At 40.9% G+C, this 27,265-nt stretch overlaps 1 protein-coding gene, 1 long non-coding RNA gene and 1 other non-coding gene across 6 annotated transcripts in view; 1 reads left to right on the top strand and 2 right to left on the bottom strand.

Annotated features, from left to right (window-relative positions):
• Positions 1 to 27,265, top strand: part of NPNT (nephronectin) — an 82,579-nt gene that overhangs the window by 35,541 nt on the left and 19,773 nt on the right. For 2 of the 4 annotated variants that reach the window (XM_008267522.4, XM_008267523.4), the window contains 6 exons: positions 4,202 to 4,291; positions 8,505 to 8,624; positions 9,872 to 9,991; positions 11,952 to 12,086; positions 12,345 to 12,467; positions 14,943 to 15,338. In XM_008267522.4, the coding sequence (XP_008265744.1) occupies positions 4,202 to 4,291; positions 8,505 to 8,624; positions 9,872 to 9,991; positions 11,952 to 12,086; positions 12,345 to 12,467; positions 14,943 to 15,338 (984 nt within the window). The remainder of the gene's footprint in view (positions 1 to 4,201; positions 4,292 to 8,504; positions 8,625 to 9,871; positions 9,992 to 11,951; positions 12,087 to 12,344; positions 12,468 to 14,942; positions 15,339 to 27,265) is intronic. The other 2 variants (XM_002717182.5, XM_002717181.5) reach the window with 1 other exon arrangement.
• On the bottom strand, positions 18,669 to 20,447 carry LOC127483158 (uncharacterized). The gene is made up of 2 exons (XR_007909129.2): positions 20,296 to 20,447; positions 18,669 to 19,000 (listed from the first exon to the last, which is right to left on the bottom strand). It is a non-coding gene; the product is annotated as an uncharacterized lncRNA (long non-coding RNA).
• On the bottom strand, positions 23,771 to 23,879 carry LOC127483323 (U6 spliceosomal RNA). The gene has a single exon (XR_007909521.1). It is a non-coding gene; the product is annotated as a U6 spliceosomal RNA (small nuclear RNA).

The raw sequence follows: 27,265 nt of genomic DNA, 5'->3' as shown, positions 1-27,265 counted from the left end.
GGCCCAAGTGCTTGGGCCCCTGCCACCCACTTGGGAGTGCCAGATGGAGTTTTAGGTTCCTGGCTTTGGCCTGACCCAGTCCCTACTATTGCAGCCATTTGGGGAGTGAACCAGTGGGTGGAAGGCTTCTCTCCCTTTCCTTATCTCTCCCTCTCTTTCTATAACTCTGCCTTTTGAATAAATAAATCTATCTTTAAAGAAGAAAAAAGAGAAATAAAAATGCTGACCAATTTAGCAAGTGATTAAAAAATCAGCATCAATTGCTCATGAAAACATTTATCCAACATTGTCAGTGTCCCAGGTATTTTATATGTAATAGCCATTTTAATCCTTACAACTACATTAGGAAGTAGAGTTTTATTTATTGTAATTAAGGTATAAATAACTATTATTCTGTTTTTTCCACTTGAAAAGATTGAAGCTCAAGAATTTTGTGTCTTTCCCAAAATCACAGAATTAATTGGTAAAAGAACTTATTTGTCAAATTAGAATTACTGCTGTATTATCCATAGTCTTTCTACCAAACTAGTTTTGGATGAAAAAAATATAAGTGGAAATGTGATCCTCTGACTCATCCTGAAACATCAGACAAGGCTTGTTTTTTAAATTGGTTGCAGCTAAATACTTCTATTGGGAGCTAAAAAGCTAGAAATAAAGTTAGGGCAAGATTTCACAAAAAGATAACAGGATAAGAATCAACTTTTACTTGTTTCTGAAATACTCCCTATCATTTCAAATGTCAAATGAAACAGTGATCTGGGCCTAACTACCCCATGAAGACTCACTGATCTCATCGGATACAGAAATGATACTGTTGAAACTCTACCATTCTTCCGTATTTAAATTATTCCCGGTCCTCCTTGAGGCGTGTCATGCAAACTAGTGATTTATAGATCTGGTTTTTACAACCATCCAGAACTCTGTTGTTAGAAAGTAAATGTAATTATTTATCAGATGAAATTCACACTAGTAAAATGTGGCATGTCCCATGGCAGGAGAAGCTGTTCATGTATTATCTGCTGTCTGATTTATAGCAGACTCTCCCAATGCTTATTTTCTGTCTTATATTTTAATAACTTGGAATTTATCAGACATTCCTGGGTAGTCTTTTTGAAATAAATGATGCTTTTGTTATCTCAGTTTTGATTTCCCTCCCCCAGCTCACAAGCAGCAGCATGCTCCATTCTGGCTATTGAGTTATCAGCGTTCGTTCTAGAATCCCGGTGTGCTGCTGCTGCTGCTGCTGCTGCCGCCTTTTTTTTTTTTTTTAAGTAGTCAACTCCAACCCTCAGCAACTTCACTCATTTGTCAGCACTATGAAATTTTGTTTTCTTGATGCCAGGAATTTACATAAAGAAGACAATTTAAAGAAGCCACTTTCAAAATTGTAGAGAAATTCATTTAAATTTAGTTTCAGGAGCTACCTCAACTTTAACATGCTTCAAGAAACGAACACTGTTCTGGGAATAAAGCTCTCTCACTGGGTAGCTCTTATTTTCAGAAAAGCTGTCTATCCCAGGCTTTTTTCCTATAACATGTACCTGTCTCCCTAAAATAAAAGAGAGCATATGCCGAATTAAAAATCTTGCTTCCCAGAATCATATTCCCTAGGGAGGAAAGGATTTCATTAGTAGCAAATGGGATTTTACACTTGTAAAAATAGTGCTGACACTAAAAATGTCATTTCAAGCCCAGTCTTGAAAATAAAACTCCAGCTTAGAATAAACCTATGTGTTTTAATCATCTCTTACTTTTCCCTCTTTACAAAAAGAAAAAGCCAAAAACAATGAGTTGTGGCACATTCCTGGGGAAAGGTTTGTGCTTTGGGAGCAGAAACCCTTTGTGGTGTCTCTCTGGTTTCGGTAGCTGAAAACGCTTATTAACCTGATTTGCACATGTTAAGTGCTCATGAAACATTTGTTTCATATAATGGTTCCGGTACACCTTAGCCAGTCTCTGAATCTGGACTGAGAGCCCTGTTGAGTGCAAGAGGCTACGGGCGAGTGACCTGGGTAAGTGTGGGAGCTGCCTGGAGAGCGGCAGCAGAGCCCACTGTCCATCACTGCTCCATAACAGATTCACACTGGAGTCCTCCCAGCTCACACCTCTATAAGATGTAGATCCATGCCTCAGAGACACAGGAAATCAAATAGGTCTCTGTGTGCTTGACGAGACAAATACCAAGACATGAATTTGAAATTATTACATAGACCTGGAAATTAGTTTCTGATCAAAAGTAGATTTGGATCTAAGTATTAGCTAGGCAGGTATTCACCAAGATTTTGTTGGGAGTTATGAACTTTAATCATTAGCCCTCTGGAAACTTGCTGAGGAGAGTAAACAGCCTGAATAAATGACAAGTCCTTAGCCTGTGCTTTCAGGGCTGCCCGGAGAGCAACTAGAATAGCAGGTGAGCCACAGTTTGGAGCTGGCGTAGTGAGGCCTGCTGGTGGCTTGCTCTTCCCTCTGTGTCTCTTTCTGGATTGGGTACACCAAGAGAAGATAGAAAATCATAGGCATGGACTGATCAGTAACATACCCTATAAGGCACAGAAACCCTTCACAGGAGACGAAATTCTAACCCAAATTCTGGTAAAATTCTCTGTGATCGTTTACTTCCCTCCACATTTCCCTAAATTCTCCAGTAATTTCACTCATGCCTATTTTTCCTCTTCTTGATTCTCTGTACCCACTAAAGTCTTCTTTCTCCCTGGCCAAAAAAAGAATACTATTATGGATAATAATCTTTGTATAACTTTCCCATTTGGGGATGATTTTTAATGTGTAAAAAAACCTTGGAATTTTGAAAATGAAAAACATTCTTTTGAAGTTACAGTGTATTTTATAATAATTTCAGAAGAAACAACTTAAAGTGATCAATTACTAATGTTTTACTATGGCTTCTATTTCATATGTTGATTTCCTCATCCCAAGAAAAGAATCAGTGTCATACAGTACAGAGCATGCATTAAACTTTAGTGAAAATTCCTTAGACCAATTAAATTTGGTAGTTTGAACAAAACAAAGCAAAATAAAGACTATTCACAAATCTGACAGCTCCCAGAACCAGAACGGGTTATAAAACTAACAAGTAATGTGATCAGACAGCATTAATAAGAAAACAGGTGAGACATAGAAAGCAACTTAAATGGCTATAGCCTGATCAACTAGTCAACTGGTTATAACTTAGTTAATTGTTCTCAATCTAATTAATTAATTGGCTACAGGCCTCTTAGAACCAACTAAAACTCAGTTACTATGATTAAACTCTACCTGGATTTTTGGTCTGTTGGGCCCAGTGCAAATCTAAGGCCTTCTACAAAGTTTTATTTAACAGACTAGTTATATCTGAAAGTTGATTGTTTTCCCAAGCACAACAATCTAAGTGCTTCAACCCTAATGTTCCTAATGTACAGCCTTATCTTTTGAAGAATATTATGCTTTCAACCCCAGAAACCAATTTTCACTTGATTTGAAAGTTTATTTTGCTGTTTGTAACATAATAGTCTTGAAACAGAATATGATTACCTTTTTGAGTCTCTGTTTTGAAACTCATCCACTTTATAATATTTGGTAAACTATTAATGGCAATGGTTAACATTTTTTGTTAACTATTGAAAAGCTTTTTATGTATGTTCTAATTAAATGTGACCTAAATGTATCATCAGTTCTTAGATGTTGATAGCAGCATTGATGATCTTTCATGCTATTATTTAAAGCCTTTAGGCAAATTGTAAATTTGTGCTTAATTTCCGAGTATTTTAAACCACCATTGTACCACATCAAAATATAGGAAAAAATCTTATGTTGGTTATTTAAGGCTTCAGTGTCCCTAAACAGCAGTTTGGTTGTAACGATATTTGAATAATTTTTTTATTATCTATCTTCATTGATAACTAAAACTATGCTTTTAAAAGTGGCCATTTGTTTTTTGGAGTTTAAGAAAACATGGCATAAGAATGATGGAAGACAATAATTTATAGTGTGCATTATCCTTGGGACTATACTGAATTTTTAGGAAAATAAAAATGAAAGAAGAGAGACTAGAAATACTAGAAATATTTTTGTAAAGTATCTAAAGCATTCTTTTTAAACCCCACCAACTTTGTGTAATTGTTTAATATATACTTGTAAAGATTTTTAGGGCTAAAAATGACATCCGTTCAAAGTTGACTCTTATTACCTTCTTCCTGGTGTGAAGACGAGCACGTCTACCCAACTCCTCTTGACCAAGGCAGTGAACAGCCTGTTTTTCAACCCCTGGATCAAGCCACAAGTTTACCTTCAAGGGGTGAGCGTGCGTTGTCTCAGGTGGTCTGCTCCTCCCACCTGCACGGCTTCCTGCAGTTATGTCACTTCTTGCAAATGTTCTGAAGACTGGTGCAGGAGTGTCCAGCCTCCAGCCCTGAGCATGTGAAGCAAGCCCCCCAGGAATTACTCCCTGGTGCTCATTCTCTGTGACCTGGCAAGCATGGAGCCTCCACTGTCCTGTCAATGCACCAAGTATCATTGCTTCTCTTCTTCTCTGGATTTCGATGTGTTTTCTAAAAATCAGATAGAAAAATAATTTTGTTTTCATATTTAGGCCTAAAGCCCAAAATTATAGAGCACCTGAAACTGGGGTTTTACTGCCTTTTGCTAAGTTGACTTTTAAAAGTTATCAAGTCATTTTCCCCACCACCATCTATTTGAGGTGTCTGGTTGCCTAAAGATCAAGCCAAATATCAGAAAACCTAACTTCTGGTTCCAGGATGTTATTTTATTAGGTGTTTGGGAGCAAGTCATTTAAATGTGTTGAGACCTTAGCAAACCAATCAGTAACAGGGGGATAGTAATTCCTACCTTATTTGCCTGCAAGGATGGTGTCAGGATGGGAACACCAAAAATATTAATGTTTTAGTTGTGCTGGAAAGTTTTATAGGAAAGTAAAGTGGTAGCTTAATTCTATCCCTTATCCACCCACAAGTTTACGAATTTAGAATAACTACATTAAAATAGTTTATCAATTCATTGGTTGTGCTGAAAGGGAACTTTATGCATTTCTGTACCTTCTGCTGAAGGAATTGGAGTAATGGGATTAATTTCAGAGTCCTTGACAACGTAAAGAATAGAAGCCGTGACAGTTGACCTATTGACATCTGTTTGCCTATGACATCCAATTTAGTCAGAAAAAACTCTGCAGGCTTAGGTTTGTGAAACGTTGCCCAATTTAAGCTTCAGAGGGAAAAAAATGTCCAAATGCATTAAAATGAATGATACATTCTTTTCCCTAAAAAAAAAAAAATCCATTAGGCTATCTTAGTCAATGAGCTCTTCTAGATTTTTCCAGCTACTTTTTAGTGTGCGCATGCTAATAAAATTTCTGATTCTTCTTTTCCTGAAATGCAGTAATGCTGTGCAGCTTGCACTGATGTTCTGAACCAGCTCCCTTCTTCCCCCCTTCTCCCACCCAAGCTCCTGAATCTACCAACCTGCTTAAATGTACTCCTGACTGGTAATAGATTCCCTTTGAGAGCTATGTACTTCATAATTAAAGTGTTTACATGTAAGTGACTTAATCATAAAGATCTATCATTTGGTGTGTAAGCATATGATAGAACTCATTGAATGTTTTAATTATAGGTTTTCCTTATGATTTGTATTACTTTTTAAACTTCCAGAAAAACATAAAGATTAAATTTAATGTAAAAAACACTAAAGATTTGTTTTCTAGGTTCTCTTAGCAACTTTTAAGACTTATTTGAAACAGTGTTATCAAGGGGAGTTTTCATGGCCTTTATAGTGTTCTTCTTATCATTATTGGAATATTACTACCATTTTAAAGCATCATTTTTGAATTTCTGACTTAATTCTGTAATATAAGCATTACTAGGTCTGCAGTCAACAGGTTGTGATGGTGAGTGTAGCAGTTACTAGAGGCACCACACATTAACTCATTTTATAAGGTTTTAGGCCAATAAGAAAATAAGGTAACATTATTACAGAATAGAAACCCTTGAGAAAATTGAGGGTAATGAGGTTCCTCACTAGGATACCACATGCATTTGATCTTTTGAAGCTCCTTACTTTAGCATAAACGTGGTATTTGGAAAATACTGATAAACATGGATGACTGTGGGACCCTATGTTGCAATTTCTATAGTGGTCTTAAACATTTGTAGGGGCCATTGTGAAATTTTTAGGCAACATCTGCCTGTGGCACATGGGGCAATGGTGGCAGTCACTGCGGACATTAACATCAGCCACCTGCCAGGGATGTCATCCAGCCCATCAGCAGCTGTTAGAATGCAGCTTTCTCAAATTGCTCTCCATGTATTTGGATTCTTAGACACCAGCTTAAAAGGAGTAGAATAGCTAATGAATGTCTCGACATTTTATGTTTGTTGCAGATTTTCTTCCTTTTCCATATTATTTCACAGAGAATGATTCCCAGATTTTTTTTTTCTTTGAATTATGACATCTTACTGTTGTTTATTTCCTTGTCGTTTATCTATTCTTAACTCCAAAGTGCCTTCCTCATGGAAAGAGAAGGATGAATTTGGGGTGAGTCAGTCCCTAAGAACACCGGCAACCCCATTGTGGACTCTAACTATTCCTTAAGCGATTCTAAGAGGCCTTTCATCCACCAAGCCTGGAGTCAGGCTGTGGAAGAGCTGCCTCTGTTGGGTTTCAGCTTCAGCTTCATGGGCAAAACCTCAGAAGAGTTTTCCATCAGCATAGACAATCCTTATTTCAAAATGCCCAGAGCTGTAAACTCTGACCAATTCCCATGAGGAACCCACAGAAATTTCTGTGGTTCTTTAAGAAAAAAACCTAGGGATTCTTAACTGACTCATTTTACAATCCTTTAAAAAGTCTTCACTTGAAATGTTTTGTTGTGTTGTTTTATTTATTTACTTTTTAGTGCAGAAAAATATTTAAAACGCAAAGCCTTTCTCTAACAATGTACTCAGATTTAAATACTATTTAGATAGTATCAGTCATGGATTTCTCACATCCAGGGCAGGGCATCTTAGGAATAATAATTAAGTCCTCTTAGAGGGTGAAAAAAAGATTCTCCAATTCTGATTTTTTATAAATGTTGAAATGTAAGGTAGAAGAATATGGCAGAGGAAGACAATTTCTTGCTCACACATTCCTTCTTAATTTTTATTTAAAGAGGAATAAATCAGTATTTTTGATGCTGTAATCTGCAGAACACATCATATTAATAAAATTTTTTGAATTATTCAAAAATGCAGTTCTATTTTGAAAACCCTTGACTTGGAAGAACAACAATATAGTAGAAAATTGAAGAAAGCTTATGAGATGACAAAGGTATTTAGTTTATTTATTTAACCTTTTTAAGCTTTTACTGCTGGGGATCTGCCTACGATTGTGTTAAAGGTAGGGAAAAACTAAGTTGGAAAGTCAATGAGATATGAAAATATTCTTAGGTGCAATAATTATCTGGTGGTTTCAAAGCATAATGTAACGTGGTGATTTAGTGAAGTAAAATAAGCAGATCAGGTTCAAATTTGTTCAGATTTGAAAACCACTTTGTGACTGGATATGTATATTTCTTATTCAATGACGTGGATTAATAGATAATTACTTTATGCTGGTGGTTCCAGACAAAATAGACATGTGGTCACATTTCTTTTTAATAAAGTCTATTTTGGGGGCATTACTATTTCATTGTTTGTCATTATGAGTTTTATGTTCACTTGAGGCAATGTTCAACTTCACGTGGAAAATTTTCATATGTGAAATTTATTAATTCACTTATATTGATATTTAAGCCAACACTTCCAAAATATGTAATAATTCATTACTTTTTTCATTAGTATTTATATCCATGTGCCCTTCTTAATTGAAAATATGTTGGGGGCAGGATTTTTTAAAGTTCATTTTGTGACTTGAATGCATTTCTGAAGTTTCTCCTTTAATCTGAGATCAGTATAGAATCTACAACACAGCAAGAAAAACTACGTTAGTGATCACTGATTTATGTCGTTCTTATCTCTGAAGCTGTAGCATTCTTTTGGGAAAGTCAAATCAGTTTAGTGAATTATAATCTGTACACTTCCCTGTAAAATAAAATATGCTCATGTGATATCTTCTTAAAGAAGACATTGAAAGAAAGAGTAAGACAGATTGCCAGGGGTGGCTGGTAGTGGAACCCAGAAGTTTGAGTTGACCGATGATAGAGTGCCTGTACCCATGAGGAGATTCGTATGCCGCTCTTTCCAGGGATGGTCAGGTAGACACCTATCTGTGAGGAGAATCAACTTGCCCTTTGTAGAGAGAGTTCCATAAAGGCCATCTGACTCCTGGTCACTTCTAGCATCACTAGCGATCAAATTTGGGTTGTCTGAACAGGCCTTATCCCTTTTACAAATGATGGCTACTCTATCTGGACCTCCTTTTCTCCTTCATTCTTCAATATACAAAAATAGTTCAGATGTTGTGCATGAATGCTGAGGCTTTGTGATTTTTTCTGCTTCAATCCACATTCTTTTCAGATCTGAATGAGTGTGGCCTGAAGCCTCGGCCCTGTAAGCACAGGTGCATGAACACTTACGGCAGCTACAAGTGCTACTGTCTCAACGGATACATGCTTATGCCGGATGGGTCCTGCTCAGGTATGTCAAGAATCTCAACTGCTTTATAAGTGCTTTGGGCTTGATTGCTGCTATACTCTGGCAACATGCCTTTGTGAAAGTGGCCTTCCACGCCCTTCTAAGTGGGATATGTGTGTGTGTTTATATGTGTGTCTGAGGAATTGAAAATCAAAATAAGTGGCACCCACTTTAGATGTATAATGTTCGTGTACCATTGGTGCCTGTATTAAATTGATTTGGAAATGGTATTCAAACCAATAATCATCAAACTAAGTGCATTTCCTAATTTTTTTTTCCTGTTTTCTATCTGGGACTAGAAGAACTATTCTAGTATAAAAAAAAAAAAACCTTAGTGACTATTTGGGGAGTATGCAAAGAAAATTCTTCAGGTCTGTTAAATGATTATAAAATCATTCACAAGCATTCACTTCATTTTATATTTCTTGCTAATAGTATAGAGACTTTTAGACTTTTACAATAGTCTAAGAGTTTTGAAATAAAACTACGTAAAATGAAAAAAAAAATAGAAGAATACCATACCTTTGTAGGGAAGAAATGAATCGGTGTTTCCTACTATCATTTGGATGTATTTAAGAGATGGAAAATGCCCTAATATTTTCTGCAGGCTGAATGTTGAATTGAAGTTTTTATTTGATATCCAACAAATAACACCTTGACTTTAATTTTTGATGATTATCAGTAAGCTGAGTTGTACTTTCTGAAACTTAAAAAGTTGGCTAATTTTCCTTAGGATTGTATAAGCATAGATGGTGTTAACAGTGAGAATGCACTAAACCTTGTGCAGCTCACTGGGAAATCTCTTGCGCCCCTTGTGGACTTTAACAGCGAGTTGAGATGGCTGTTTGGATGTTTTGGTCATGAACAGCACTGAGCTTGAGTAATCTGGAACACATCTTCATTCTACACCGTCCTGGGTCACTGGAAAAATTTCCAGATAATCTGTGTGAGATGAAGTTTTACATTTGTGTTTTAAGAGCATCAGCAGTCTTCCTCTTGCACAATGGTGACAGAGCTGGTTTGCTTCTTAGTCACCCTTGGGGAAGTGTGTATGGCGGAGGTCGGGCGGGTGTGTAGCTTTCTGTCCCTCCCTCCGCTCTTGACTTACTCTAGAATGTTGGGTCATTGAGGCCTCCTCGTCTTTGTTGTTGATTCAGTGTCAGTGATTTCAAGACAAGTGGAAACCGTAGTTACTTCAGCGCAAGTTTCGTTTTTTACCTCTCTGAGTCAGCCAGCTGCTTTCTTCCCAGGTGCCCTGACGTGCTCCATGGCAAACTGTCAGTACGGCTGTGATGTTGTCAAGGGACAGATCCGGTGCCAGTGCCCCTCCCCTGGGCTGCAGCTGGCTCCCGATGGGAGGACCTGTGTGGGTGAGTTGCCGGCTCAAGCACCTCTGTCAGCAGTCTCTGCAGAGTAAGGGAAAGTGGGAGGTCCTGTGGGCGGAGGGAAAGGCAATTACTCTGGGTCATTAGCTGTCCTCCAGCCCACAGCACATGGCCCAGAAGGAAGGGACCTCTCTTCGCGAATGGGTCTTTGTTTCATGAAAAGTCAGAGATAAGAGGAAACTTTAAGCAGAGGGAACCACACGTGCAAAGGCGCTGATGTTCAAAGGAGCTCGATGTTCAGGGACACAAGAAGAGCTCAGTGTTTCTAGAAGATAAGAAGCAAGGGGGAGCAATGAGTGTTGGAGCTGAATAGGTCTACAGAGCTGGTTAGGACGTGTTGCACCATAGAGGTTAGATTTTGCTTTTTCTGGTAAATTAGGAAGGCAGTGTCAGAGTATAGCTCCCTGGCTCTGGTTTCAAACATGGCTCTGCAATCTTAGGCAATAGACGTTCTTCGAGCTTGGGTCTCCATATTTATAAAATGGGAATAACGCCACCTAGGACCATTGTGAGGCTTGAATGAGATCATGTATGTAAAGAACTTAGCACAGTGTCTAGCATGTTGTGGGTATTTGGTGATTCAGGAGTTATTTGTTGAGTGCTTTGTCTCTTCCAGACATTGTGCTAAGTCATAGACGGAAATGGACAAAGCAGGCCTGATTTTGATACTAAGCTGATGTTCTAGTAGGAGAGACTGAAAAGAAACAAATACCCAATAAAACTACAGGGCACGCTAAGTGCTAACATGAGTACTAAGACAAAAGCTGGAAAGGGTCTTTTTAGAAAATAATGGTCAGAGAAACCGGCCTTGAGGTGCACGAAGAAGAAAAGCCAATCTGCTGATGCAGTCACAGGCTGCTGTTTATAAAAAAAAAAAAAAATAATGGTCAGATAAATTTAACGTGGATCATAAGCCATGTGAAGAATTAGTCAATCCTGTGGAAACATTGCAGGGCACTTCATTGAGAGAGAGATTGGTTAGTATGAGATTTTTAAAGAAAGAAGGCCGGGGCTGGCATTGTGGCCTAGCAGGTAAAGCCACTGCCTGTGATGCTAGTATGGGCACCAGTGTGTGTCCTGGCTGCTCCACTTCAAATCCAGCTCTCTGCTCATGGCCTGGGAGTAGCAGGGGAAGATGGCCTAAGTGCTTGGGCCCCTGCTGCCCACACAGGAGACCCAAAAGAGGTTTCTGGCCCCTGGCCTTGGCCTGGCCATAGGCCATTTGGGGAATGAACCAGTGAATGGAAGACCTCTGTGTGTGTGTGTGTGTGTGTGTGTGTGTGTCCCACTCTTCTGTAACTCTGACTTTCAAATAAATAAATATTTTTTAAATGAGGAGCTGTGATAACATTTGAAAAAAAAATAGAGTCCTTCAAGGACATGGGGAGACAGGTGGCTCTAATTCAAAAGGCAAGCAGAAACAATCGTGAGGTTTTAAGCATAATAATGATTTGATTTTATGTTTTAGCAAAATAATTTTGACCATCGGAGAATGCTTGAGAGAGAGTAAGATTGATGGGGAAAGATCAGTGTGGGGGCCCTTGTGAGAGTCTAACTCAGGAGGTGGTAGCTTGGAATAGGGCAGCGGCAGTGAATGAGGTGCAGAGAAGACAAGTTCGGGTAACACCTCCACGGGAGAATTAATGGCACTTGATGATCTGGGAGTTACAGGAAAGAGGTTTGTCAAGGATGACTCATGTTTAGTTCAAGGAGCTAGGTAGGTACAGGTGTAGGATGTGCTCATAGACCAAAAACAACTTGGTTTACAAGATGAATTAAAATTTGGAGATGTGGAATGTATGTACCCCTTGGGGGCAGCCAGCTGGATCCTGTTTATGGTGAGCCACTGTGTGTCAGGCAACAGTGTGCAGTCAGTTATTGTAAACTCCAGTCTGTCTGAACACGCACTCCCTCCTCCTAAGATACAATTAACTTACGTTTCTAGATATTGATGAGTGTGCCACTGGAAGAGCCTCCTGCCCTAGATTCAGGCAGTGTGTCAACACTTTCGGAAGTTACATCTGCAAGTGTCATACAGGCTTCGACCTCATGTACATTGGAGGCAAATACCAATGTCATGGTAAGGAAATCCAGACATTGCTTTGTGTTGTTGCATCCTGTAGCACTGAAAGATCTCTTTACTGTGGTGATGGGTGGGATGTCAGGGGCAGAGGAAGGCACTGTTGATGCCTGCTTCAATGGCTATGAGTTCTGGATCCACATATACTTTATTTTGTTGATCTGTCAATTAGATAAATTTTTTTGAAACTGTATGTATTTTCATGCCATTATATTTATTCCATAACCAAACCTTTTCTTTCCCTACTTCTTGATGCAGATATAGATGAATGTGCCCGAGGTCAGCACCAGTGCAGCAGCTTTGCTCGATGCTACAACGTACACGGGTCCTACAAGTGTAAATGTAAAGAAGGGTACCAGGGCACTGGACTGACTTGTGTGTGTGAGTAGCACTTGTCTCCCAGCAGGAAATAACGGCATTACACAAAGGTCACTGCTAGGGAAAACAAGGAACAAGATTAATTATTAAAGAAGTACAATTCCGGCTGGCGCCGCAGCTCACTAGGCTAATCCTCCGCCTTGTGGTGCCGGCACACCGCGTTCTAGTCCCGGTCGGGGTGCCGGATTCTGTCCCGGTTGCCCCTCTTCCAGGCCAGCTCTCTGCTGTGGCCAGGGAGTGCAGTGGAGGATGGCCCAAGTACTTGGGCCCTGCACTCCATGGGAGACCAGGATAAGTACCTGGCTCCTGCCATCGGATCAGCGCGGTGCGCCGGCCGCGGCAGCCATTGGAGGGTGAACCAACGGCAAAGGAAGACCTTTCTCTCTGTCTCTCTCTCTCTCTCAATGTCCACTCTGCCTGTCAAAAAAATAAATAAATAAATAAATAAATAAAAAGAAGTACAATTCCTATAGCTGATAATCCTAGTCTATGTTTTATACAAACAACAAATTCACTTGTTCAGGTAGTTTTCCAAAACCAGACTCAGTAATACATTCTAACCTTAAAAACATTCAGGTTTATTTACTAAAATTCCTTAATAACTTTACTTTAGCTAGAAAGAAAATATAGAGCCCTCACTAAGAAATTTTCTTTTGTTAAATTCATAAGTAAATGATTGCCATTAGTGTTAGATTGTGATGATAATCTGAATATAGTTTACTTCTTTATTGTTCTGTTTTATTCCTTCTAGCTGTACTATTAAAAATAATTTTCATATTTATTTCCTCTATATTCAGGACTGTTTTGCTTTTAAAATTTTTGTAAACTATATTGACTATAGTTTGACTATTGGAATGGTGACTATGTTAATAGATAAAGATGAAAAAAAATACCCTCCCAGATGAAAGTGTGTACAAACCAAAGGCCATAATTTAGCATACATTTCAAGTAACACTAGATAATTTTTTAAAATTACTTTAGTAAAATATTTACTGAAAACCATGGGGCATAAAATCATGAGGATTAAAGGATTTTTAAAGGATCATGTAGTCTGAAATATATACTTCCAGGCAGATTAAATATTGATTCTTTTTGGTGAAGAATATCAAGGAAAAAGAGTCCACAGATGACCTTTGTGGTAAAATTTGATTTTATAAATTAGTGAAAGGGCAGGAAAAAAAACCTATAAAGCAATCTGTAGAAGGTTTAGCTAAATTCTTTCACATGAACTATATATGTGTACATAGTGTGAATGAGAAAATTATTAGTCATTAGGCAATTCTAAACATGACTTTATAATATACATGTAGCCTAGAGATACTTAACATAGAGTCTAAATATACATTTCTCATATTTAAAAAACTTAGGATATTTACATTTAAAAAATCTCATTGTCAGTTTCTACTTTATAAATATTTAAAATTCTTTTTGTGGTTAAAATAATATATATTCATTATAGAAAAACACCCATTTTTTTTTTTTGCATAAGCCCAAAGGATGAATCAAGGTATATATGAGGGTACTTCAAAAAGTTCAGGCCAGCGCTGCAGCTCTCTAGGCTAATCCTCCACCTGCAGTGCCGGCACCCCGGGTTCTAGTCCCAGTTGGGGCGCTGGATTCTGTCCCGGTTTTTCCTCTTCCAGTCCAGCTCTCTGCTGTGGCCCGGGAAGGCAGTGGAGGATGGCCCAAGTGCTTGGGCCCTGCACCCACGTGAGAGACCAGGAGGAAGCACCTGGCTCCTGGCTTCAGATCTGTGCAGCGCGCCGGCCGCAACGTGCGGCCATTTCAGGGGTGAACCAATGAAAGGAAGACCTTTCTCTCTGTCTCTCTCACTGTCTAACTCTCCCTGTCAAAAAAAAAAAAAAAAAAAGTTCATACAGGAGCAGCATTGTGGTGCAGTGGGTTAAGTTGCTTCATGGAATGCCAGCATCCCATCTGAGCACTGGTTTGAGTCCCAGCTGCTCCACTTCCAGTCCAGTCCTGCTAATGCACCTGGAAAAGAAGTAGAAAATGACCTAAGTGCTTGGGACCCTTCTTCCCACGTGGGAGATCCAGATGCAGCTTCTAGCTTTAACCTGCCACAGCTCCAGTAGTTGGGCCATTTGAGGAGTGAACCAGAGGATGGATGATCTCTCTCTTTGTCTCTCCCTCCCTCTCTCTTTAACTCTGCCTTTCAAATAATAAATAAATTCATCTTTTAAAAAAGTTAATGAAAACTTTTTATTAATTCAAATTAATATAATGTCCATTTTCTAGAAACTTTTTGAAGTACTCTTCTATATGAATATGATGTCTGTGTATGTATATAAACACACCTCTATTATTTGAAAAACAGCTTGACTTACGGTAGGAAATATTCTAAAGGTGAAAAGCAAGACTAGTTGGCATGAGATGTTTCCTCTGATCTTTCACAGTTTAATATTTTACTTGTTAGGAAGAAATAGTCACACACTAATGTAAGTCTTTGAACTTTTTCAGATATCCCAAAAGTCATGATTGAGCCTTCAGGTCCAATTCATGTGCCAAAAGGGAATGGTACCATTTTAAATGGTGATGGAGGACACAGTAACTGGATTCCCGATGTTGGCAGTACCAGGTGGCCTCTGAAGACACCGCATATTCCTCCTGTCATTACCTACCGGCCCACTGCTGAGCCAACAACAAGCCCTACACCAACGCCAACAACACAGCCAACTCCACCACCGCCACCACCCCCCCTGCCAACAGAGCTCAGAACACCGCCACCAACAACCCCAGAAAGGCCAACCACCAGGCTGACAACTGAAGCACCAGCTGCCACTACCTCTGCAAGAGGGATTACAGATGACAACAGGATACAGACAGATCCTCAGAAACCCAGAGGAGATGTGTTCAGTAAGTCACATAAATGTTAGTACATTTTTAGTAGGTGCCTTATGTTGACATTTCAGCCCCAGGCCATGTCTTGAGTAAGAGTCAAACTCATGAAGTAGGTGTGAAAGGTGATATAACCGTATTGACAAATATTATGGAGAGCTATGTAAACAGTGTAGTTGGGCAAGCAGGAAGGAACGTGTGCAGAAGTGAAAGGAATATCACAAAGTCACATGATAGATGCCCTCTTACCCAGTATTGGAATCCTCCCAACAGCCAGATTCACCTGAAACATTCAGAAATGGGGAGCTTACCATATCCTGTGGCATTTTACTTTTAATCTGTGCATTCACTCAGTGAATGTTCTTGAGTACCTTTCTGTATGCGAGGCCATGCCCTAGACATTAGTCTTACGAAGGTCAAACCGAAAAGGTCATGGACTAGTGGGAAAAACAGGCACCCAGAAGACCCCTGTTCCATGTTAGTGATAGTTTTGTGTAGGACATCACAGGACTGGAAGGGGTGCCTCGTCAGTCCTTGGATGGGGAGTATTCGGGAGGGCTTCCTGAGTGAAATGTGGCAAAGGCAATGAGAGAAAGGAGGCATTGTAGTTAGCAGAGACAGCACAGCAAAGGTGCAGAAGCAGTAGGCAGCGTGACCTACACAATAAACCATGGGGACACTGAAGGGTCAGGGCAGGGAGAGACGAAAGAAGCTGCAGCATCACCCTCATTGTACTTGCTGTTAAATGGGGATTTAATGTAGACTGGAGCTAGGTTCGAGTAAAGGCCCCCAGATTTATAGCAGTGTCTGGGTGCAGGTTGGTACCATCAGTGGAGGTAGAGGCTATGGGAGAAGGAGCAAGTTTTGAAGGAAGAAAAGGTTGTTTCTAGCTACTAGACCAAAATTTAGATTTTTACTTTTATCTGTTCCTTTTTTTCCCATTTGTCCTACGTCACTTTGCTCGCTCACTTTCTCTCTCTCTCTTTTTTTCTTTCTTTCTTTCTTTCTTTCTTATTTATTTATTTATTTGAGAGGTAGAGTTATAGACAGTGAGAGAGAGAGAAAGGTCTTTCTTCCATTGGTTCACTCCCCAAATGGCTGCTACGACCAGCGCTGTGCCGATCTGAAGCCTGGAGCCAGGTGCTTCTTCCTGGTCTCCCATGCAGGTACAGGGGCCCAAGCACTTGGGCAATCCTCCACTGCCCTCCTGGGCCACAGCAGAGAGCTGGACTGGAAGAGGAGCAGCTGGGACTAGAACCCGGCACCCATATGGGATGCCAGCGCTACAGGCAGAGGATTAACCAAGTGAGCCAAGGCACTGGCCCCGTCACTTTGCTTTTTCTTAGCTACCTTTGCATTCAGTCCTCTTATTCTTTGCCATATCCTATTCCCCTACAATGGCACCAAACTTTATATCATTTTTATTTAATACCTTAATAATAATTTTTAGTATATAGAAAGAATACTGATGTACATAATGTTTTTAAGATTTATTTTATTTACTTGAAAGGAAGAGTGGCAGCGAGAGAGGGAGACACAGAGAAGATCTTCTAGGGGCTGGCGTTGTGGTGTAGTGGGTAAAGCCACCGTCTGCAGTGCCAGCATCCCATATGGGCGCCGGTTTGGCTCCTGGCTTCAGATCGGCGCAGCTCTGGCCATAGCGGCCATTTGGAGAGTGCACCAATGGAAGGAAGACCTTTCTTGCTGTCTCTCTCTCTCTCTCTCTGTCTACCTCTCAAATAAATAAATAAAGAAGCAGAGCAGCCAGGATTCCAACCGATGTGGGATGCCGGCATTGCAGGTGGTGGCTTAATCTTATGTGCCATAGCACCAGCCCCTGTACTTTTTTTTTTTTTTTGACAGGCAGAGTTAGACAGTGTGGGGAGCAACCGGACTAGACTGAGTTACTGGAATTAAGACTTATTCTATGCATCTGCTCTCCCACAATATGGCGCTGGGAGAGAAGTAAACAGCTTCCGCACAGCTGCCTCCAGTTCAACCAATAAACTGTAGGACTTGCTCCTGATTGGAGAGCAGCGTACTCGGCGTGTGGGCAGCCGAGTTGGGATTGGCGGAGGAGGACTATAAAGGAGGAGAGAGACGGCATGCACCAGGAACATCTATGGGGAACATCTAAGGGAACCCGTGCAGCCCCCGAGAGAACCGGCCGGCGGTGTGCCGCTCCCCTGCGGAGGTGGGGAATGTGGCTAGGGGGAACTGCCCTTCCACGGAGGTGGAAGGGATAGTAGCCAACCCGGGAAGAACCAGCAGCAAACCCGGGGAGGGCCGAGCAGACGAAAGAACAGCGCAGGGTCCTGTGTCGTTCCTCCACGAAGAGGGGGAGCGACAGACAGTGAGAGAGAGAGAGACAGAGAGAAAGGTCTTCCTTTGCCTTTGGTTCACCCCCAAGTGGCTGCTACAGCCAGCGCGTTGTAGCCGGAGCACTGCACCTATCCGAAGCCAGGAGCCAGGTGCTCCCTCCTGGTCTTCCGTGTGGGTGCAGGGCCCAAGGACCTAGGCCATCCTCCACTGCACTCCACTCTGCACTGCAGAGAGCTGGACTGGAAGAGGGGCAACCGGGACAGAATCCGGTGCCCCGACTGGGACTAGAACCCGGGGTGCCGGCGCCGCAGGCAGAGGATTAGCCTAATGAGCCGCGGCCCCCGGCCCCCTGTACTTTTTTGAAAGAAAAAAATTCAAGCACGTTTTTGCTTGTATGTGACTCCCAAATATTTTCCTCTCAGTCACTGTCCATTTAAAAGAGATTGAGATTCTGTAATTCTGCTGTAGTTGTGCACATTTTGGGTAACAAATGTAATTTTAGGGGAATTGGATGGTAGTTCTCAAAAATATACATCTTATGTGTACAAAACTGTTTTTGATTTTCAATTCATATCTTTGTAATTGTCTCCTCCCTCTCTTTTTTATTTCAAAGCTTTTATTTAATGAATACAATTTTCATAGGTACAACTTTAGGAATGTAGTGTTTTTCTCTCCCCATACCCACCCTTCCTCCCCCTCTCCTGTCCCATCTCCTACTCCCTCTCCCTCTTCAAGATTCATTTTTAATTAACTTTATATACAGCTGTCTTTCTTACTCTTTTTTTTTCCCAATCTCTTTGTGATTACAAAACGGGATTTTTATTCATAAAACTTCAGTGAATGTAGTATTTACATTTTTCTACTATCTTAAGAGTCATAAAAATCTGGCTGTTTAATGTTTCAAAGGTATCCTAACAGAAATCAGTGTCTGAGTATTCCTTTTGATATTTTTCCTTTTTAAAAAGTCTTACTTCCTGTGATTGCTCTTTGTACCAACACATATGTGAATCAAAAACAATACCGAAGTTCACGGATAGCATGTATCAAGATAAAATTGGGGAACTAGGTGATGCGTAAGCGCATTCGTTCCAAGAGTGTGTGATCCTGAAGATGTGCTCCGGGAAAGGATTTCCTTGATCCTGTGCCAAGGGCTGCATGCCACAGATAGCAGCGCTGCTGCACACACTCCTACCAGCAGTCACGTTCCACACCCTGCTCATCTTCAGCGGAAGCTGCTGGTTGTGTGCATGTGTGAGAACCCTCTGGACACTTCTTGCTGTCTTGTGGTTTCAGTATGTATTGGAAAAAGGACAGGGTTCTATGTTCTTCATGCAGGACAAATAACTAGCGCCTATTCACTGTGAAAACAAGAAAGGAAACAAAACTATTTTAGTTCCACACCATTTCTTTAATTTTTTTTTTAATTACTTATTTTTTGAAGGCAGCATTACAGAAAAGGGAAAAGGCAAAGACGGGATGAGAGAGACCTTCCATTCACTGGTTCACTCCCCTAAGGGGCCACAACAGCTGGGGCTGGGCCAGGCTGAAGTCAGGATACCAGAGCTCCTTCTGGGTCTCCCACGTGCGTGTCAGGGCTCCAAGAATCTGGGCCATCTACTGCACATCAGCCTGGGGCTGAGTAGGAAGTGTAGCAGCCGGGACTCAGCCGGCGCCCATATGGGGTGCTGTCATTGCAGGCAGTGGCTTAATCTGCTGCACTACGACGCTGGCCCTCCTAGACCATTTTTCCAGTGAATATTTTCTTCACTTCTTAAACCATCCTTTTTCTACCCAGATCTGAAGACAGAATTTGGCTTGACTCACCTCATGAATTTGCAGGTGATATTAATTATGGACACAACCTGCCCGTCTCCTACAAATAACCCCGTATCACTGTTCTGTTTTTCTTTACATTGAGAGATTTTTTTGAAAACATTTATTAATTAGCAAATGGCAATTGCATCTAAATATGGGTACAATTTTTTTTAGAGGAAGAAGTTCTAAAGGAGAGCTTTTCTTTATATATATTGACCCCTGAGAAATGACTTAAAGGTATTCTAAAAGAAATTTAAGGAAGAAAATGAATTATAAGAATATATCTTGGCTGGTGCCGCGGCTCACTAGGCTAATCCTCTGCCTTGCGGCGCCGGCACACCGGGTTCTAGTCCCGGTCGGGGCGCCGGATTCTGTCCGGGTTGCTCCTCTTCCCGTCCAGCTCTCTGCTGTGGCCCGGGAGTGCAGTGGAGGATGGCCCAAGTGCTTGGGCCCTGCGCCCCATGGGAGACCAGGAGAAGCACCTGGCTCCTGCCATTGGATCAGCGCGCTGCGCTGGCCGCAGCGCTCTGGCCGCGGCGGCCATTGGAGGGTGAACCAACGGCAAAGGAAGACCTTTCTCTCTGTCTTTCTCTTTCACTGTCCACTCTGCCTGTCAAAAAAAAAAAATATATATATATCTTTAGTTCAGACTGTCCCCAGACTCTAGACGTGTCTGTCAGCTGACTGCTTACCCTCTCCACTGGGATGACGTTGGATGTCTCCAAAACTCCCCCAGTGGCTCTGCCCTCGGTCTTTCCCATCCCAAGTCATAGTACCTTTATCTCCTTTTCTAAGGCCAAATAACGTGGAGTCCTCATAACTTGCTTTTTATACTCACAGCCATGCTGTAAGGAAGTCTCGTGAGCCTTATCTTCAGATTGTCTCTAAAATGTGATCCCTTCTCACCATCTCCATGCCAGCCTACCTCCTTTTCCCATTCTCCACCCTGGCCTAGGTCATCTCTTCCCGAAAGTTCAAGTCCAAAGTCCCTTAGCCAGATGACTTGTGGAATATGGATTTTAGAACAGTGTTAACCATTCCATGTTGATTGTCCCACAGTGAAATGCATTAATGTTAACAAAAAGGGAACTTATTATCATTTCAGAGATAATATATCCAAAACATGTATTAGGGGATATTGAAGTGTTCCTGGAAAACTGAAATTTAAAGATAAGTTTATTTGGGGCAGATATTTAGCCTAGCAGTTAAGATGCTCGTTAAGATGCCTATATCACATGTGGGACTGTCTGGGTTCAATTCCTGGCACCAGCTCCTGATTCTAGCCTCTAGTTAATGCAGACAATGGCGATGGCTCATGTACTTGGTTTGTGTACCTCACATGTCAGACCTGGATTAGATTCCTGACTCCTACCTCCAAACCTGGCCCAGCCCCAGATATTGAGGACATTTGGGGAATGAAGTAGCAGATGGGAACATGCTACATGCTGTCTTTCTCTGCCTTTCAAACAAATAAAATGTTTAAAAGTTTATTTTGGCACAAAAGAATTTTGAAATCTGTGCATAGGATTTTCATAATACCATTTTTTTTCTGAAGACCCCTTGTATTTCATAACTCTTGAAACTACTTAAATAATTTTTACTTGATGCTTTTGTTATTTAAAAGTTGACCTGCTTTAAGGCATACAACTTTCTTAGTGCAAGAAAGACTTAAGAAACAGTCCCTTGCCGGCACTGCGGCTCACTAGGCTAATCCTCCGCCTTGCGGTGCCGGCACACCGGGTTCTAGTCCCGGTCAGGGCGCCAGATTCTGTCCCGGTTGCCCCTCTTCCAGGCCAGCTCTCTGCTGTGGCCAGGGAGTGCAGTGGAGGATGGCCCAAGTGCTTGGGCCCTGCACCCCATGGGAGACCAGGATAAGTACCTGGCTCCTGCCATCGGATCAGTGCAGTGTGCCGGCCGCAGCGCGCTGGCCGCGGCAGCCATTGGAGGGTGAACCAACGGCCAAAGGAAGACCTCTCTGTCTCTCTCTCTCTCACTGTCCACTCTGCCTGTCAAAAAAAAAAAAAAAAAAAAAACAAAAAACCAGTCCCTTAAAACATGCTTTCTGAAGGTATAATGTACCATTTACACTGGAGATTTTTGTCCTTTTACTATTCTCACAAAGAAAGGGGTAGAGGGGCCAGCACTGTGGTGTAGCAGGTAAAGCCGCTGCCCGCAGTGCTGGAGTCCCAGATGGGTGCTGGTTTGAGTCCCAGCTGCTCCACTTCCTATCCAGCTGTATGCTATGGCCTGGGAAAGCAGTAGAAAATGGCCCAAGTCCTTGGGCCCCTGCACCCATGTGGGAGATCCGGAACAAGCTCCTGGCTCCTGGCTTTGGATTGGTGCAGCTCTGGCCGTTGAGGCCAACTGGGGAGTGAACCAGCAGATGGAAGACCTTTCTCTCTCTGTCTCTGCCTCTCCTTCTCTCTGTGTGTAACTCTGACTTTCAAATAAATAAAAATAAATCTTAAAAAAAAAGGGGTACAAAACAGTAAACAAAGTTACTTAAACTTCAAGTGGTTGGATGTAATAGTTACAATCTTTTGACATTTGAATTTGAGGCCTAAATATTTTTTTCTAAATCGCCATTAATTAAGTATTCAAATGCACTATTTTTTTTGAGTTTTTTTTTAACTTTTATTTAGTAAATGTAAATTTCCAAGGTACAGTTTATGGATTACAGTGGCTTTCCCCCTCCATAATTTCCCTCCCACTCGCACCCCTCCCATCTCCCACCCCCTCTCCCATTCCATTCACATCAAGGAAATGCACTATTCTTAAGAGGTCTATTTATTTATGTATTTTTAACTTCTATTTGTTTCTTTCCTTGAAAGGCAGAGAGACAAGAGGCAGACACACAGAGAGGTGTTCCTTTTGTTGATTTACTCCCCAAATGCCCACAATATCCAGGGTTGGCCCAGGCCAAAGCTGGAAGCCTAGCACCCGATCAGTCTCTCACATAGGTGGCAAGGATCCAGTATTTGAGCCGTCACCTACTGCCTGCCAGCATGTGTACTAACAGGAAGCCAAAATCGGAAACCTAGCTGAGATTCAAACCCAGGCACTCTGATAAGTTACAGATATCCCACGTGACAGTGTCTTAATCACTGCACCAAGTGCCTACTCCAAGGTCTCTTTTTAAATCATCCCAAATGATCCCCAGTATCTCTAAAAATGATTAAATCCCTTCCAAAAACTCATTCTACTATCGGGACGTTCTTCCTTATGTTTGGTCTAAGTTCATGAAACATGAAACTACCACGTATACTTTTAAATATTGTCAGACACTTAAGGTAATGAACAGAGTCCCCAGATCCTGTATTCCATGTACTCAAGGAATACTTTCTGGAAATGACTCAACTGTTTCTTCTTTGGGCTCAGCAATTTATGTTTTAGTATTCTTTTCTTAGAAACACTGTCTTTCAACCCACCTAGCAATTTTTGGCTGTGCCCTTTGAACATTCTTTGCTTTTCAAATCGGTCTTAAACAGTGGGATCAAAAGATACTTAATAGTCAGATCTGACCTGATACTGATCACAAAGGGAGTGTTTTTATTTTGTTTGGTTCATGTTTTGTAAGCTAAATCATTGGCCTCTGTCACGAAGTGCGTTATAGTGCAGATTTGTGGGCAGTCATTTAATCCCTAGGAATTTTCCTTCAAATGGTCACACAGTGCCTGGTACATAAAAGCACTCCAAGATATTTGTTGAATGGAGTGAAATGGAATTTTACACCGGGTGCAGTTTCTTTTCATTCTCTGTAAGTAATCCTTCATGTACGTAAACTATCTACATTTCACCTGTTGAATCTGATAGTTCTTCCCCAAATGATCATGGCCTTTCTCTTATCCTGATATGGCTGATGAAAGCCATTGAAAATACACATTCTCTAGAAAAGTCAAAGCCCAATATACTTACAAGTTTTAAGAATAATGTTGAGAAATAACAAAAGACCCATAAAGGGAATATAAAAATAGGGTGGAAGCATTTGGAGTTGAGAGTTTTTAATTACTCTTAAGGATAGAATACATTCGATCAGAAGACATGGTTTTGGTTCTCACCACCACTATTTATGAGTTACGTGACTGTGGCCTAGCTACTATGCTTTCTACCTCAGTTTTCTCATCTGTAAAATAGCCTTCCTTTGGCACAGATTGGCTTCAAAGACAGGTAAAAGCATTTGTGAATTATTACTAAGATAGGTGAAACACTACTTACTATATTTATTTACTGTAAACAACCACAATGGGGAGGATTTCTAGAGTAAGTGTTAAGGAAACAATCTTTCATGTGTGATTTGAAATATTAAGCATATTTTTTATATGGAGCGCTTCACAAATTTGCACGTCTTCCTTGTGCAGGGGCCATTCTAATCTCTGTATCATTCCAATTTTAGTTTTTGTGCTGCTGGAGACCTAAGAGCATATATTTTTTAAAATATTTTTTATTTATTTGAAAGTCAGAGTTACACAGAGATAGAAAGAGAGGCAGAGAGAGAGAGAGACAGAGAGAGACAGAGACAGAGAGAGGTCTTCCATCTGCTGCTTCACTCCCCAATTGGCTTCAACAGCCAGAGCCAGGAACCAGCTTTTTCTGGGTCTTCCCACAGAGGTACAGGGGCCCAAGGACTTGGGCCATTTTCTGTTGCTTCGCAGGACACAGCAGAAAGCTGGATCAGAAGTGGAGCAGCCAAGTGTCGAACCGGCACCTATATGGGATGCCAGCACTGCAAGCGGTGGTTTTACCTGCTATGCCATAGTGCCAGTCCTTCTAAGAGCATATTTTAAAAATTATTTTAATTTGAGGAATTCTAATTCTTTTAGATCATGTGACTGTAAATATAATCAAGTACATTTTCAGGGCTACTGCTATGGGCATTATCTGAGCAGCATTAAAGTCCTCTAAGACAATGTGGGATTGTTATTCTTTCATGAATGGGACAGACTAAGTGTTTCACTCAGTGTGTTTCAGGGACATTCGTTCTCTGTCCTATTATTGCAACTGTATGCCGAAAAATGTTCTGAGGTCAAATGTATTTGAGAAATCCTAGGTTTAGCTGTGTTAAGTAGTTTTGTTAACTGTAAGACTTCTTAATACTTTAATGTGCTAAGGGTCATTATAAATCTCTAGGAGAGGCATATACGAGTGATGTGCAACATTTCCCGAGTGGATTTAACCATGGGATTATTTAACTCTTGGGATTAGAATTCAGTGCAGCCGATTTCAGGCCAGGCTGTGCTGAACTAAAGAGCCTGAAAATCACTCTTCATAAAACCTTGTTGCCCTCACTAATTAGCTCTCATTGCATGTTTTTTTGAGACTAATGGGTTGGTTGATCTTGTGTTCCAAAATAGCCTAGTGAGATGGATGGGGACTGGGGGGGGGGGGGGGGGGCGAAGGGTACTGGGCAGACTGAGAGCCAGAAAAGCAGACTTCAGCAGCAGTATGCTGCATGGGCGCCAGAGTATGCTGCAGGGAATTTCTACAAAGTTGGAGACCAAGAACCAAAAGCTGGTGTCAGAGATGGTCAGAGTTCTTTCAGGGCAGAGAAAATAAGAGAAAAACTATGCAGAAGCCCATGACAAGAGTCTCAGGTGATTACTGGCACCATAAATAGGAGTGCCAATTGTTAAATCAACAACAGGAGTCACTGTGCACTTGCTCCCCATGTAGGACCTCTGTCCTTAATGTGTTGTACTATGAGAATTAACGATAAAACTAGTCTTCAAACAGTACTTTATACTTTGTGTGTCTGTGTGGGTGCAAACTGTTGAAATCTTAGTATATACTAAGTTGACCTTCGGTATATAAAGATAGTTAAAAATTAATCTTAATGAAGAGTGGGAGATGGGAGAGGGAGTAGGAGATGGGATGGTTTGAGGGTGGGAGGGTGGTTATGGGAGGAAAAGCTGCTATAATCCAAAAGTTGTACTTTCAAAATTTGTATTTATTAAATAAAAGTTTTCTAAAAAAAAAAAAACTTACATAGAAGCCAAAGTAATGGGAGTTTGGGGAAAATATATTCTGGTTTAGCAATATAATAAATGAAATATTATTCAACTATTAACAGTGGTGTGTTCTGAAAAATATTTAATAACTTGGGAAAATAGACATGCATAAAAATGCTAAATGAAAAAGTCATAGAACCATGTATACCATTTGACAACAAACATATACAAAATACACATCTGCGTAAGTATGTATGTATATAAAAAGACTGAAATAGTAACCATGGATATGTTATCTAGTTTATGATATTTTGGGTAGGTTTAATTATTATTTATTTAATTTTAGTTATTTAATTTTGTAACCCTCAAGCAGTAATTTTTAAACTTTTTCTCCCCATTGTTACAGCAAGCAGTAATTTGTTATACAATGTTTCCTTAGAGTAGGCAGTGACAATGGAATCCCATGCTCTCTAATGGTGGAAAAGTGAGTTGTGTCTTTTGAAGAGGTGCCCTGGGGAATTTTGATCCTTAATTTTGTTAACTTAAATTTTTTAAAATTTTTTGACACACACAGAGAGAGAAAAAGAGATGTGGGGGGGGGGGGGAGAAGGAGAGAGAGAGGAAAAGAGAGAAATCTTCCTTCCGTCCCTCCACTGGTTCACTTCCCAGATGGCCCCCAACATCTAGGTCTGGGCCAGGCAGAAGTCAGGAGCCCGGAACTCCAGCAGTCTTCCAAGTACTTGGGCTTTCACTGCCTTCCCAGTCACATTAGCAGAGAACTGGACAGGAAGCAGAGCAGCTAGACCCCAACCAACTCTCTAATATGGAATGCTGGTGTTGAAAGTGGTGGCTAATCTGTTGCACCACAATGTCGGTCCCTTAATCATGTTAATTTTATCTTGACATACTGGTTTTTCAAAATTCAGTAAAAGTTTTAATTACTTTTATTTTTACCATTTCAAAATTTTCTTTGCAATTGAGGATGTCAGATATGTCCAGTTCTAGCTAGGAAATTCTTATTACCACAAGGAGTGTAGTATCACTTGTACCAGCTAGCAATTATTTTTCCTCTCCAAAGTCTTTTCAGAAGCCTGTTTGAATTGGAATGACCTGGGATGCTTATTTAAGATGTGGAATCCTAATCCCTACAACATATTTACTAAATCAGACTCTGTAGGGGTCTTTAATGAGTATACACATCACACAAGAAGGTGGTTAAAACCAAGATGCTGATTTGGTGGGCCCGAGGTAGGACCTAAGATTCTACGTTTGTAACAAGCTCACGGGTAAAGCTATTGATCTGTGGACCACTCTTTGGGAGCATGGCTGTCTTCACCACGGTGGCAGCTAAACCCAGCAGAAGCACGCACTGAATGGAGACCGGTTTGGCCAGATGTAGGATGCTGAAAATAGAGCACTTGTGTCTGGACATCTGTCCACTTGGTCATATAAAATAAACAGGAAAGGTGTTGTAGCAGCAAGATTATAGGATATAATGTGATTAGTATGTATCAGGTGCTCCTATGAGTGCCCATACCCCAGGAGGAACCTCATCACTCTCTGTTGCTGTACAGTAAAAGGCTATGTTGCAGTTCCAGAGCACCAAGCAATAAGAAGAAGCTTATTAATTTTCACTGATTGCTGCTTTGCTGCATTTTGTTCTGAGTTTCTTTCCCTCGTTCCCCTTTTACACATTTTACGGATTCTGTGGCTTGTTCCAACTTGCTCTTAGTCATGGAAATAGGATGGTCTCTTTTTCTCATTCTGTGTGATGATGAGTAAAAAATTGTTTCTGCTGAGGGGTGAAAAGGTCTTCAAACTAGTTTGCTCTCCAGTAAACAGTAAGGCCTACAGAGACCCAGA

Source organism: Oryctolagus cuniculus, chromosome 8 (assembly GCF_964237555.1).
Source record: "Oryctolagus cuniculus chromosome 8, mOryCun1.1, whole genome shotgun sequence".
NCBI lineage: Eukaryota > Metazoa > Chordata > Mammalia > Lagomorpha > Leporidae > Oryctolagus > Oryctolagus cuniculus.
Note: the sequence above shows the minus strand (reverse complement) of the source record. Positions and strands in the feature narration are given on the sequence as shown.